This window comes from Platalea leucorodia, assembly GCF_965183815.1.
Source record: "Platalea leucorodia genome assembly, chromosome: 3".
Classification (NCBI taxonomy): domain Eukaryota; kingdom Metazoa; phylum Chordata; class Aves; order Pelecaniformes; family Threskiornithidae; genus Platalea; species Platalea leucorodia.
The window spans coordinates 126355783-126369843 of NC_138825.1; the positions used below are offsets into that span (position 1 = coordinate 126355783).

At 51.6% G+C, this 14061-nt stretch overlaps 1 protein-coding gene across 1 annotated transcript in view; it reads left to right on the forward strand.

Annotated features, from left to right (window-relative positions):
• Positions 1-13002, forward strand: part of ELP3 (elongator acetyltransferase complex subunit 3) — a 99280-nt gene extending 86278 nt beyond the window's left edge. The window contains exon 15 of the mRNA XM_082306682.1: positions 10752-13002. Coding sequence (XP_082162808.1) covers positions 10752-10828 — 77 coding nt within the window. The 3' untranslated portion in view covers positions 10829-13002. The remainder of the gene's footprint in view (positions 1-10751) is intronic.
• The last annotated feature ends 1059 nt before the right edge of the window (positions 13003-14061 follow it).

A 14061-nucleotide genomic window follows, 5' to 3' on the forward strand; every position in this document is an offset into this window, starting at 1 on the left:
TGCAAACATAATTGACGTTGGAGTCACCCTCTCCCCTTGCATCGGGGTCCAGACGAACACACGAACTTGTAGGAGCCCTATCAGCGACTTGCAAGAGGGACAATAACGCAAACACATGCAAAACCGAGAAGGAATCGTAAAGGATTTTTCCCTGTTGGGTCATTCTCACTTCTTTTTAACCGGTAGCATTATTTGTTGAGTGTTTTGATGCTTTTTATTACAAATACGTGTGGTAATAACCTTCAGGTGGAGCCACCTAAACTGCTGCGCGTGCCTGTTGCTGACAGGACCACATCGCAGGGATTCCTGCTAGGCGTTTGGGGTCTTTCTGCTCTTTTCTCATGCTGCTTTTACTCACGAGAAGTCATTAGCATCCGATGTAGCAATCTGCACTATGAAACTGTAGATCTACAGGAACCTTTTAAGTTGTTCTTCAGCACAGAGGCGTCATATTTGTAACACTAACGATCTCTTTCTTGTTCTGATGAGGAAGAGGGGAAGGTCAGAAGAAAAGGCAGGTTTCTGACCCCTGCCTTCCCGCACTGGACAGGTGCTGAAACCAATTCCTGAAGCAGTGTGCTATGTTTTTACGCTGAGGGTGGTGAGACGCTGGCCCAGGTTGCCCAGAGCGGTGGGAGATGCCCCATCCCTGGCCACATTCAAGGCCAGGTTGGACGGGGCTCTGAGCACCCTGATCTGGGTGAAGGTGTCCCTGCCCATGGCAGGGGTGGGACTGGGTGGCCTTTGGAGGTCCCTTCCAACCTGAACCATTCTACAGTTCTGTGATTCTCTGGTGAAGTAGATGCACGGGGATGCTGCTGATTTAACGACTGGTAGGCTCGCTTGCAAGGTTGCTGAGTGTTTCTTCATTGGCGTTTAAAATCTCGTAGCCCATAGGAAAGAAGATGGATCGCGAATGCCTCAGATGCTTGGTGAGTCATCCTAAATCCCCAGTCTCTCAGTAATACCTTACCGGCTGGGTTGGATATTTCAGCAACCATCTCTGGAAGAAGCCTCAAGACATTATGTAGCCTGTAGATCTAAAATCTCACAAACTTTTAACTTGACAAATTTGGGGTTGAGTAGCAGACACATTTCACTGTCCCTGGCTCTCTCAATGCTCGCTGGCAGCACTTTGTTAAAATATAAGAAAAGTTACAGTGGTAGCTCTTAAATATTTAATTTTGCTTGGTTTAGAGTCAGAAGATCTGTCATCTCTGGCTTCATCTGTCGCAGTTAAAGGCGGTGTTGGCGTGGTGGCTTTCTCTCTCGTGACAGTGGATGCTTTCAGTGCAGCTGGGTTTGGGCAGGCCTGCGTAGTCGTTAATGAACTATTGCTTCTATAATAAAGAGATCAATGAGATGTAATCTCACCATCTGGAAGCTCTAGGATGGGTCTTAGCTGCAGACTTGAAAATCAGTTTTAGCCAGGGCATCTCCTGTGTGCGAAGGGGCACCCCGAAAGTTGAATGCTGTAAAATCAGTTCTTTAATTCTACCATTCATTTAATTGTTTTTATTTAAAAAAAAAAAGTTATTGGTGACAGTCTCGGTTTTGAGATTTGGCCTTAAGAACAAATCAGAAAATCCCCGAGCGATCCGTTTGTTGATACGATAAAGCTTTTGCGCTGATTTTGCTTGTTAGCTCTGCACCTTCACCAATGCACAAATTCTGCAACGTGACAGGACAGGAGGAAATACGCTATATCTGCTTTGTTTCCATAAAACCTCAGCAGCAGTTCGCTAAATTATTCTATCAAGGTACTATCATCCTTACAACCAAAATACCCTTCCAGAGCGGGGCTGATGCGTCTGTACCCCGCAAATCACTCGGGCACGCCGGGCTCCCACGCTGTAGTGTCACTCCAGAAACTCACCCCGTTAAATTGTATGGGGTGCTTCGGCGTTTGGCAAACCTACCCCGGCAAACGAGGAGAGCTGGCCTCCGAAGCTGGCGTCCCCAAACATCCCTCTCTAACCTTGAAACTGCCGGTGCGTCGGTGTCGCTGCTCTGTTACAGAAGGGTTCGTCGCAGCTCGCGTTAACCCTTAAAGTTGAGGTGGTTCCTCTAAGTAATTGCTGAGGCTGGGGACGGAGGGAGGAGAGGCTGAACCGGGACGGCGCGCGGGGGCCTCGTTTGCTAGATTAGGGATCTCCGTTTGAAAGGGCTGAAGGTGAACGAGGGGATGCTGCCTTTCACGTGGGAGATGCAAGAGAGGGAGAAAAGAGTTTTTCAACTTGGCCAGGTCCTGGACCATGCCAAGCCGTTCTAGATTTAAATTGGGTTAAATTAAATAAAATCTGTAGCGTATAAAGAGTAAGCTGCAAAGGGGAGGGTAAAGATCTCCTGTGCTGTTTACGTAGTGTGCTTTCCCCCTTCATTTTTATGTATCAAGCCCAAGAGCTGACCACAAGTTGGAGGAAGGATCAGCTTTATCGGAAAAGGACCGCATCTCTTTGCGTTTGCATCAAATCCAGAGTGGATTTAAAGCGAGCAGGGACTGGATTTGCGTGGGAGGCTGGGGGGCGATGCCAGGGATATTCGGGGCTTTCTGCTTGTGGGTCATGGCTTCAAAAATAATCCAATCTCGAATCTGAAAGGCCGTCAGTGTTTAGCAGTAGTGAAGCGAGTTGTTGAGCTGATGAAGGGAGACCCAGGCTTCAAAACTCTTTTTTATCGCAGACTTGCTTTGTGATTTCAGACAAATTACCCAGCTGCCTGGGATCTCGGCTCTTCTTCTGGGACGTGGCAACGACAGCACCTCCCTGCTAGACAGAGGTGTTGTGAAAATAGTAATTTAAAATCCCTGGGAAGCAATCCGGGCAGGAAGAAAGCACAACTTGCATTTGACAGAAAAAAACCAGAGGCTTTCGGCTGTGGATTTCTCTTCCAGGTCCAACAAACAGCAACACACAGAATAAATACAGGTTAGGCACAGTTGCTGTTAGTGGGTTTGATTCTGCTAATCATTTAGCCCTTGCTAGAGAAAGGATTATGAAATGCTTCGCACGCAGTGATATTAACAATCATGTAAGTACATAAAGATACGTCGAAATCACAGCTCTAACCGCGACGCTAATTAGCTCTTTGTGGTCGCTGCAGCAGGAGGAGGTCACGAAATACCGAACTCTCCCGTCCCTGGATTTCATCCCTCCGGAGACCGTTGAAACACGTGGGGAGAGTCGCTCTGCGGGGAGGACGCTTCAGACCCCCCACTGCTGTGATGTGCTTATGAGCGCAAAAAAAAAATATCAAAGAGAGTTTCCAGTGCTCTGCTTTTAAAGCAGATTTACTGAAATAAAAATATTTCCAATTATCTTAAAAAAAAAAAATCATATTCCTATTTTCCATTCCCATTGCCTGGATTATGTTTTCTGATGACTGCCAAAGTATTAGTCGTCCTCAGTAATTCTCAACAGAATCTTGTTTTAAAAGAAAAGTGAGCCTGTTTGCGTTTCCTCTCTATGCTAGCTTGAAAATTGAGAGTATTGCATTTGCAAGATACTGGGTAACATTTCCAAAAGCCCCTACTTCTAGTTTTCATAGGATTTTTATCTCTCAGTATCTTTAGGAACTTTTGGGAAATGAGTTACCAATTATCTTAAAAAAATCTTGCTGCAGGGGTCGATGTAAGGATTGTTCCTTGGTTTCTTAAATTAATAACTTTCTTCTGATTGCTCTGACGGGCCCAGGTTTTCTCAGCGGTGTTAAGAATGTTGTTTTTTCTCTTTCCTCGGTGCTGATAAGGCGTTTTGGTTATCTCGGATCCTTTGCCTTTTCCCCCCTGTTTGAGTTCTCTGCGGTTGGTTGGTAGTGATTCACATGAAACAGCCTCGTATTTTCCCTGAAGATAAAATTCAGCATTGTGAAAACTCGAAATGCCAAAACAAACTAACGGGAGGTCGTGGCTGGATCTGCTGTGCATTCTTAACTCGTGCATCAGTTCAGAAATGTGGTGTGTGGTTTTTCGGTCAGCATCCAGTATACAATAGACAAGAAAATGTTCTCTCATCTTATTTTCCTACTATTCTTATGTATTTGCAACCCTAGTTTTGACCCTTCCTCACATAAACAGGTCTTGCCAACTTGAAGAGCAAGGGCTGGCTCCGAAGCAAGCTCTGGATGCTTGCCCGCGTGGTTGCCAAGAGCCAGTAAGCGTCGGCTTTGCTTTGAAGTCCTACGCGGAGCGTAGGTTTTGGATAGCAGTGGATTTCACAACAAGGCATTTGTCTGACAGCTAGCAAAGTGTCTTCTTGGACTTGGTGGAGGTCAAAGCAAGGAGTATGAAGAAAAACCTAAAACTTCTCTTTTAGTAGCCTGAGTCTCCACCAAGACCCATGGTAAAAAGAGGGTTGTGTTTTCTCGCTCCCCACTGACGTCAGGCTCCAAGTCACCCGACCCCAAGTCTTGAGAGACTCGAAAATGTGAGCTTTGTGGTCTCTGAATGACGGCCTTTGAATCCTCCCGATGCTTTGGCAGCCTGGGTCTGATCATGGGAGACGCGCTTGGAGGCCAGGGAGATTCGCTCAGAGCTCTTTTTTTCTTTCTTCGCTTTTCTAGCTGTGTTGAAAAGGCAGATGTTTATGGTCTGTCCCATGGCAGCAGCGGCTTCCAGGCCTCCTGCCCGGCTCTGTGCCCTCGCTGTGCTTTACCGATGACCATGGAAGTCATCATGTCGGTGACTGCGGAAGCATTCGTTGCTTCCTTCTCTGTGCCTTTTCAAAACCACAAAAATTCTCTTCCACCAGAGCGTTCCCCTCGTAGAGCATCGCTGTGCCAGCAGCAACGCTGGCGGTGACGGGGGGAACGTCCTTTCGATACCAAAAGAAGAAGCCTCAGCCGTCCCAGATCCCCGCGGCTGGCTTGAGACTCACTGCTGATTCTGGGTGAAATTCATAGTGCTTTGGCGAATGTAGCATCACCCTTTGCTGCCCTGTTGCCTGCAGTAACCACGAATCCTTTTCTCAGCACCCTTGAGGGACAACCCTACTTGCCCGAGACCCTACGGACAATCCGGGTGACCGCACGGTGAGCCCGGGGCTCTCCCGTCCTCAGGCAAAGTGCCGAGCCAGGTATTTACTCCCAAAAAACCCCTGGATGAGGCTTCGCTATCGCCAGAATTGCAGCTAGCGCGTTAACGGATTGAGGCAATTCGGAAAGTTCGGCTGACTCAGGTTCGCTGCCTTGCACGCAGGGCCCCGCTAACTACTTCTAAGAAATATTTTGAGGGGGAAGGAAGCTGCGAGATGCCTTGACTGTGCATCTTCGGAAAAGATTTCAGTCGTTGCCAAAGGATGCGGAGGCCTGCGTAGAGATAAGTCTCTCGTGTGCCTCAGTAAGTCTCTGCTATGGAAATTTTATGAACTATTAGTAGCTCTGTAATGATCCTGAAAACAATCTCATTTTCACTTAGTTCTGTGACTAGCGAGCCGTGGTGAAGGAATCTTTGAGGATACTCGGCCTCGGACGCTGCATCGCAATATTTCTGCGTGGCAGGGCTGAGTCAGGCGGGTGTATTTATGGGCTCCGCACGGAAAAGGTTATGGGCAGGGGTCGCTGCACGTGGGCAATGAAATCTGGTTTCTGCCATCCTCTGGGTAGCAGTCCCGTGTCGACTGCTCGTCCTTCTGGGCCAGAAGAGCGTTTAACCCTGACGCTGTGGTCACTTCTCTCTGTCCCCTGCTACAGGCAGACTTTTTTAATTTAATTAATTAATTCTGAGGTTTAAATGTCACGGTGAAAAGCCAGGTTTGGGGTTTTATCAGTAGGCTTCACCATTATTCAGACGCTTCCAAAACAAGAGAACAAAAGGCGATTAAATGAACCAGCAGCCGTTGCCAGAGGATGTGTCATTTGAAGATTGCGGTGAGGGACGCTTCCAAAAAGCCTCAGCTGGCCCCTGGCCACGGGCTTCCATCCAGGCGGGCACGATCGGAGCCCCTGCCCTTCAACCAGAGCACTGGCGTGGAAGTGGTTGGTTGAAATCTGCTCTGCGGAGTTCAAACTAAGCTCTCCTGCACAGTTTGATATGGAGTCTTTAAAATTTAAAACCCTGTTTTAAAGCTCCAGAATGAGAAATGCAGCCAATTCTGGCTTGGAAAGTCAAAAAAAGCTTCTTGGGCCATCTTTTGGCCTTACTCTCCCGCTCCTGCGTGATATTTCTTTTGCGATATTTCTTGGGTGATGTTTCTTTTCACTGGAAAGCACGGGTGGGACCTGGAGCGGTTGGAAGAGCGCTGCCTGAACAGGTCCCACCAGCTCTGCGGTACGTTTGCTGGAAAATTAGAGCAGCAAAGATTCGGGAAGAGAACTTGTGCCATCGAGACCGTCCGTTCAGGTACGCTTGATGGACAAGCATCGAGTGTGTGCTGGGCATTACGAGTTGCTTCTCCAGCACTTAGCCCTAGAATGGCTTGTGAGCAGGCGAAATGGCACAATGTTTTAAGAGCCGTAGCTCTGATTTCCTTAGGAGCGCGTGTCGATGCTCTCCCTGTGGTCGGAAGCCAGCAGCGTAATCCCGCAGCTTCGGTTTTTTTGAACTTTGCATTCATACAAAGTTGTGATACTTTCACAACGGAGAGGTGTGTGAAGACGGATTCTTTCTGCGTGACTTCCAGGCGGTTATTAGTGCCCACGGATCTTTTAGTCCATTTAGCAGTGCCTACTGTGTTGCACTGCTCTTGTGGATGAGGAAGGCCGTGGATGGTTTCTGGCTGTCAGCCTGCTTTTAATTCCATGCTTCAACACCCCGTTTCTCCTCCAGTTGTGCCATGCTGATCTCAAAACACCCGTCCTCCGTGCTGGTTGTGATTTCCCTGATATACTTTGACTACAGGGAGATAGCTTTGTATTAATGGCGTCCTAGTGAATGTTGTAGGCTGGGTTTGTCAGCCTTTGGGTTCAGAGCAGCTGAAGTGAATCCCATCCTCATCCTCTCTTGCTGTGCATCAGTTTTGCTCATGGGGAGATTTTCAGGCGTTTCAGCACAGTTCATTCCCGAGGAATCTAAACCAGGAGCTTTGCTCCAGGCGCAGATCAAGCACAGTCCACCCTCTGAAGGGGGCAGAGGGATCTGAAAGAACGGCTTTTTGGCCAGCTTCAAACCAAGTGCGTGGTGGGGATACCAAAACTCCAGTCTGAAGTCACCCCCTCCAGTCACCGATAGTGTAGAGGTGTGGGCCTGAGCACCAAGTGCTTCCATCTCCTGATCCACTCCTGTTAGGCCAGGTGGGACTGTGAGAAGTCCTTGTCCCGTTGGCCTGTGCCTCAGCAGCCTGCCACCGTCCCGCTGCGCTGCGACACGGTGTCACGGGCCGGTGGCCCTGGGGACATAAGCCTGGACACTTGGCTTCCATGCTTCTGGACACAAACCCGATGGCTGCTTTCTGGGGTGTTGTGGTGGGTTGACCCTGGCCGGACGCCAGGTGCCCACCAAAGCCGCTCTGTCGCTCCCCTCCTCGGCTGGACACGGGAGGGAAAATACAACGAAAGGCTCGTGGGTGGAGGTAAGGGCAGGGAGAGATCCCTCAGCAATTACTGTCACAGGCAAAACAGACTCGACTTGGGGAAATTAGTTAAATTTATTACCAATCAAATCAGAGTAGGGTAACGAGAAATAAAAACTAAATCCTAAAGTACCTTCCCCCCACCCCTCCCTTCTTCCCAGGCTCAACTTCACTCCCCATTTCTCTCCCTCCTCCCCGCCAGCGGCGCAGGGGGACGGGGAATGGGGTTGGGGTCAGTCCATGCCACGCTGTCTCTGCCGCTCCTTCCTCCCCAGGGGAGGGCTCCTCACACTCTGCCCTGCTCCAGCCTGGGCTCCTCTCTCCACGGGGCCACAGCTCCCGCCAGGAGCCTGCTCCAGCGCGGGCTTCCCACGGGGTCCCAGCCTCCTTCGGGCATCCCCCTGCTCCGGCGTGGGGTCCTCCCTGGGCTGCAGGTGGGTATCTGCTCCACCGTGGACCTCCCTGGGCTGGAGGTGGGTCTCTGCTCCACCGTGGACCTCCATGGGCTGCAGGTGGATCTCTGCTCCACCGTGGACCTCCCTGGGCTGCAGGTGGGTCTCTGCTCCACCGTGGACCTCCCTGGGCTGCAGGTGGATCTCTGCTCCACCGTGGACCTCCCTGGGCTGCAGGTGGGTCTCTGCTCCACCGTGGACCTCCATGGGCTGCAGGTGGATCTCTGCTCCACCGTGGACCTCCCTGGGCTGCAGGTGGATCTCTGCTCCACCGTGGACCTCCATGGGCTGCAGGGCACAGCCTGCCTAACCATGGTCTGCACCACAGCTGCAGGGGAATCTCTGCTCCGGCGCCTGGAGCACCTCCTTGGCATCTTCAGCGTTGTTCCTCACATATTCTCGCTCCTCTCTTTGGCTGCAGTTGTGCAGGGTTTTTTTTCCCCTTCTTAAATACGTTATCCCAGAGGCGCTACCACCATCGCTGATGGGCTCGGCCTTGGCCAGCAGTGGGTCCGTCTTGGAGCCGGCTGGCGTTGGCCCTGTCGGACATGGGGGAAGCTTCTAGCAGCTTCTCGCAGAAGCCTCCCCTGTAGCCCCCCACTACCAAAACCTTGCCACGCAAACCCAATACAACCATCCTGGTGAGAGGTTTTCCCCTCAAAAGCCTCTTGCCTGGAAAACATTCCTGCAGCACTGGAGCTAGCGAGACGTCCCAAGTTAGAGCTGGGCAGCAGGGAGCCACGCCATATCTTCACGTGCAGGCCTCAGCTTGAGGCATCTCCTGCCTCCTCTTCACAGAAGACTTTCCTGTTGAAAGAGTCATTTTGTGCAAGAAGTTACTGCTAGGAGCAGGGCTGAGATGACGACTGAGGTGTTTGCGAAGCGGCACAGCGTGGGGCCCCTGGGGCACGGGGCCAGCCAACTGCATCATCATTCTTGTTAATGGCTTGACCCCATTGCCCTCAAACGAGGACGAGCTGGCGCTTAACTAGTGCCACTTAATAGCTCTGAGATTAATGGAGGCAGCGCACGATGCTCCGACGCAACCTGAACTGCCTTCTTGAAAATCCACCCGTTTCCCAAGGGCTTCAGAAAAAAAAAAAAAGGGAAGTGTTGAGTAACTCTGATCGAGGTGTTTTTAAAGCCATCAGCTGAATTACTCAGTTGTCCTTCAGCTTCAAGAGGGTTGCTCTTCAGCTTTAGATTTCACTAATCCTTTTAACCAAGTTGTTGTGGGGTGGCTCTGCTATTCTACTGCCAAAATCTGTCGATCGTACCCCCGCATCTCTGCTAGTGAACCCAGAGGACGTTTTTTAGGCAAGATATTGATAAAGGTGATAGTTTACTGCAGGTCAGATGTCCCGACCCTCCCGGGCAGAGATCACGAAGAGGGGAGCGGACGCATGTGCCCTGGACTTGGGTTTTTCCTTAGCTTCAGGTTCACGCTGAAGCTGAGTGAATTTGGGTCCCTTCAGGATGTTTTTAGTTGAGGACGGTGCTCTGCTGCGATGTCGCAGGGCAAACCACTGCTTAGAAGCAAATTTGCGCAGGTGTTCCCCAGTTTGGGGTTCTTTGTGGCTTTTCAAGCTCTTCCCAGCTTCAGCTGGAACGAGGGGCACGGGGACATCTCAGGTCTGGGTTTCAGGTGTCTTTTCCATACCTTAAATTAATTTAATGCTTCTCTAGGATGTAGGCTGGGGGTTTGTCTGGAGCTGTCGTGCTTAAGCCCGTCGGTAACTCTTGTAATGTGCATTCAAGAAATAAATTACCGCTATTTTAAACAAATCTGTCAAAGCAGCAGTGGGTAAAGTTGCTGGAGCGCTGTGCGGGCAGGAAGGGGTTACCCGCTGCACCGGGGCGCTCCCTGCACAGGAGATGCAGCCGATTCCTGGAGAGCCATTTGCAAGCACCGCAGTTTCCAGGAACTGGCTGGAGGGATGAGATTAGAGGAAAGAGGGGCTGCTTTTCTTGATGGAGAGCCGTGTCCTATCTGTCCTTCTGTCCCTACCCACCAGCTGCGCTGACAATGATGCCGTGATGCTGAATTCCTCCTCCCTCCCCTTGATGACTAATGTCTGCATCTGTGAGTAATTAGATAAGGTGAGGGGGAAGGCTGCTGCGCTGGACCTGTCCTGAAAAATCACGATCCTGCGTGAAAGGCAGCCTCGGTCGGCGGGGCTGGGCTCACCTCGGGCGCGCAGACGCTGCGGGGTGTCATTAAGAGAGGAAGGAGAGGGAAGAGGCTGTTGGAGAACCGAGGCGTTTGGAGCCGTCCTTTTCAACGAGGAGATTGGATTGCGGCTGCGGAGCCCACTTGTCTATCTGAAGTGGAGCTGAGCTCATTTCTAGGAGCAATCGGACAGAGTTTGTCAGGTTTTAGAGCCCTTCAGTTCCTGGTAACGGTGCCTGCAGCTGGGCCGCCTCCTCTCGAGAGCCTGACTTTGGGTTTTGTTATACCTGGGGTACCCTGAACTCTCGACTCTCGTTTCGCCGTCGTTCCCGTGTCGCTTTCTCTCTCCCTCGCAGCCTTTCTCAGGACAAAGGACAGGGTGCGTGATTCAGGGCGGATAGAACAGCTATGTTCCTGCATTTCCCCCCTTAAAAACACCGTAATCAGTCCAGATGCTAACGAGTAAACACCCCCGCTCCAGCACAGCCCAGCACCGACTGCTCGGAGGGGCCAAGCTCCTTTTGGCACCATCCCTCCATGGAAATGACTTTCCTGCCCGGCCCTGGCTTCTCCAACTCGTTTGTCATTGCACCAAATTAAACCTTTTTGTCGTTCTTCTCGCAGGTGTTGGCACAAGGAACTACTACAGGAAGATCGGCTACGAGCTGGAAGGGCCTTACATGGTGAAAAGGCTGGACTGATGCCCCAGGAGGTCCTCACCCCCACCAGCTGCTGGGAGGAGAGGAGAGGAGGCACGGCTCATCCTGGAAAGAAAGCTCAAGGTGACAGACGTAAGCTAAAAACCAAAGCCTGCCAACTGCGAAGGACTTGCTTATGGCAGAGCCCACGGCAGCAAATAGGGCATCTCCTCTGGGGAGAGCAGTGCTGAGGTCTGCCCATTGCCCCGGGAGAGGCCGGGGACGTTTCACGTGTCTCGTTCCCCGCGTAAGCCCGCCGTATCTCCAGGACGGGCTCTGATGCGTTGCAATAGAGGACCGAAGCGTAGGTCAACTGAAATCTCTGGATTTGGGGACCCTATTGAACAGCCTGGTGGGAAAAACGTCTGTTATTTCTGTGATGCTGTCAGCGGGCTTTTAATGTTTCAGCGTTGAAATTGTGTGGGTTATTCTGCAACATGAATTAATTCTTTCTCTGTGCGTATTTATTTATGTTGGCCTCGGCTGCTTTCTGTCCATCCCAAGCCATGCCGTTTGATCCTTTTACAGTAGGAGACCATGAGGATTGGAAGCCGTTACCTTCCTAGCGGTAGGAATTGAGATTAAAACTTAAATCTCTACAGCGACACACGACCACGGGGTAACTGAGGTTAGAAGGGACCGCTGAGGTCTCTAGTCCCACCCTGCTCAAAGCAGGTCCAGTTCGATCAGGATGGCGATGCTGGAATATCTCCAAGGGCGGAGATATTCAGTGGATGTGGATGGAGAGTCCACAGTGTCTAGGTCCCCGTTCCAATGTTTGACCACCCATATGTCAAAAACATTTTTCCTGATGTCTGGTTGGAGTTGACAGTGTTTCAGCTTGCGCCCGTTGCCTCTTGCCTGTCTTGCACCTCTGGGAACAGTCTGCTCTGGTCTCCAGGCTTCTCCTTGCGCATCGCATGCTCCAACACCGTAACCATCCTCACGGTCTCTGCTCCACCTTGTTAGTCTGTAGTTCCAGCATCAGATCTGCCACTCCTCCGGCCCACAACCCAGTGATTTGGGCATGAGGATGCCGTGTGGCAGCAGTGTCGGAGGCCTTGGCAAGGTCACGGCATACAACATCCACAGCCCGCCCTTATCCCCGCTGCCGTCATCTCCTCGCAGCAGGCGGTCGCGTTATTCAGGCACGATCTGCCCATGGCGGATCCCTCCTGGCTCTTCCCGACTCTTCTCTTCCCCTCTCCGTCCCATGGCTGGAAAGGGCTTTGGGAAGGGCTTGGTCCCTGTCTCTGCCAGGGCTGACTGCCCTGGAGCTCCTCAGATCCTCCTGCTCCTCCTTGGAGATGGGTGTGATGATTGCCTTTTCCAGGCATCGGGAATTCTATCCGGAATGACAGAATTAAAGCTTTATTTTTGCAAACGGAGTGAGATGGGAGATGAGAGCGAGCTGTGACCCCCGGTGAAGAGCTCAGCACCCTTCGGTGGGGACGACGCGGGGCAGGCGGGTGCCCTTTGACGTCAGATGCGGGGTTTTCAGAAGCGGCGTGCCTGGCGCTGCCCGCTTGGCGTAGCAAAGTCAGAAGGGAGCGGCCAGAGCTGTGACCTCCTCCGCTTCTTTTTTATAGCATTTCAATCAAAAGTAGCGTTGAAATCCGGAGTAGCGGCTTGTAGAGGAGTTGACATTTCGGGTGTTACTCTAATAAATGGCTCTGTCAGGAACGTTCTGGAAACTTCACCAATAATGAGCGCTCGGACACACGTGATTAACTCGGAGGAGGAGCGGCTCCGGGAGGAAAGCTCTCGCGGCGGCGGCGGCGCGCGGTAAATGCGATTCCGCCACCGTGATCTATTGCTGCTCCCGAACGGCGACTGGCGGGGTCAGCGGGCAGAACCGCGCTGACGTCTGCTGACGCACGAGCGGCACAGGCAGCGGCTGCCCGGGCAGCGCGGAAAAACCGTGTCCTTGCTGGAGAACCGCAATACCCGGCAATAAAGTTTTTATATTATTGAAGGTAAATGCTGGTGTCCTGTGTTTTAAGGGCTGGGGAGCGAAAAACCGCAGACCGGCTTGTTGGTAGCTAAACCCTGAGCGTGTTTGAGCCTCCTGCCCAGTTTGATTTAGAGAAGGGAGATGGAGACTGTTGCTTCTTGATTTGTTGACCTTTTTTTTTCATCCTCCAAGACACTGGTAAATGGGGCACGTTAAGCTTCTGCCACCGTAAAAGCAGAGGAGATGGAAAGGGATGCATTGAGAGGGGATGCAATTTCTTTGCGGAATCCTTAAAATTTTCCGCAAAATTTGTTGTTCTGGTACCGCTGACATAATTATGAATCACTCTGACGCGTTCAGCTCTGACAGCCCAGTTTTTTCCAGGTACCGGCCAGAAAAGCTCACCTCTTCCATGCGTCTGAAAGCGTGGCCCTCCGGCAAATCTAGGAAATATCGGATACATTTATTTTTTTTGAAGGCCAATGTGTTTTGAGTTTACTAGCAGCTTTATCAAGAAATAAAGTAATTATTTTTAGCTTCCCATTTGCGTGTTCTTTCTGGGGTGATTTCATGCTGCACTAGCTCAGCGTCTGCGAAACTGTCCGGGCTTGTCTGCACAGGCTCGGGTTTGTTTTGAAGTGCGATGTATTGATTTGTCCATTGGATAGAAACGCAGCCAAATGAATAGCTGGGTTGTTCTTCTCTCCGAGCCGTTGCTTCTGCCGGGGACAGGGAGTTCCTCCGACGCGTGTTCCTGGCGTAGGCCCTGGCTGCTGCGCCGCTGGGCTTTGGGATGGGGTCGGAGGGGCTCCGGCGGTGGCTCTGCAGCCGGGTCCCCTGCCCCGGGGTGGCCCAGGAGCCGCCACGCTTTGAGGAACGGTCCCAGAGCTGCGGCTTCTCCTCCTTTGTCCATCCGCCCGAGCTTCAAAATATATTGGTGTGTGGCTTTAGCGTGGCTCACGGGGTCTGCGGTCGCCTGGACGTAAGTTGGGGCAAGACGGTTCCTGCGGTGCGCTCTGCTGCCTGTGGCGCGGTGGCCGGCAGGGAAAAGCAGAAACCACGCTGCCCTCTAAAGCTGTCCTGAAGGGTTTCTCACGTTTGAAGTACGCTGGGCACAAACAGGAGCAAAGCCAGGACGGCCGGTAGGATTTCAGACATCTTGAGCTGCAAAAAAAAAAAAAAAAAAAGAAAAAAAAGAGGTGGCACAAAGGAAACACGAGACCCTACCGGGAGAAACGGGGCTGTGCAGATCCCTCCCGTGGTGACGCTGGAAGCTTTGTGG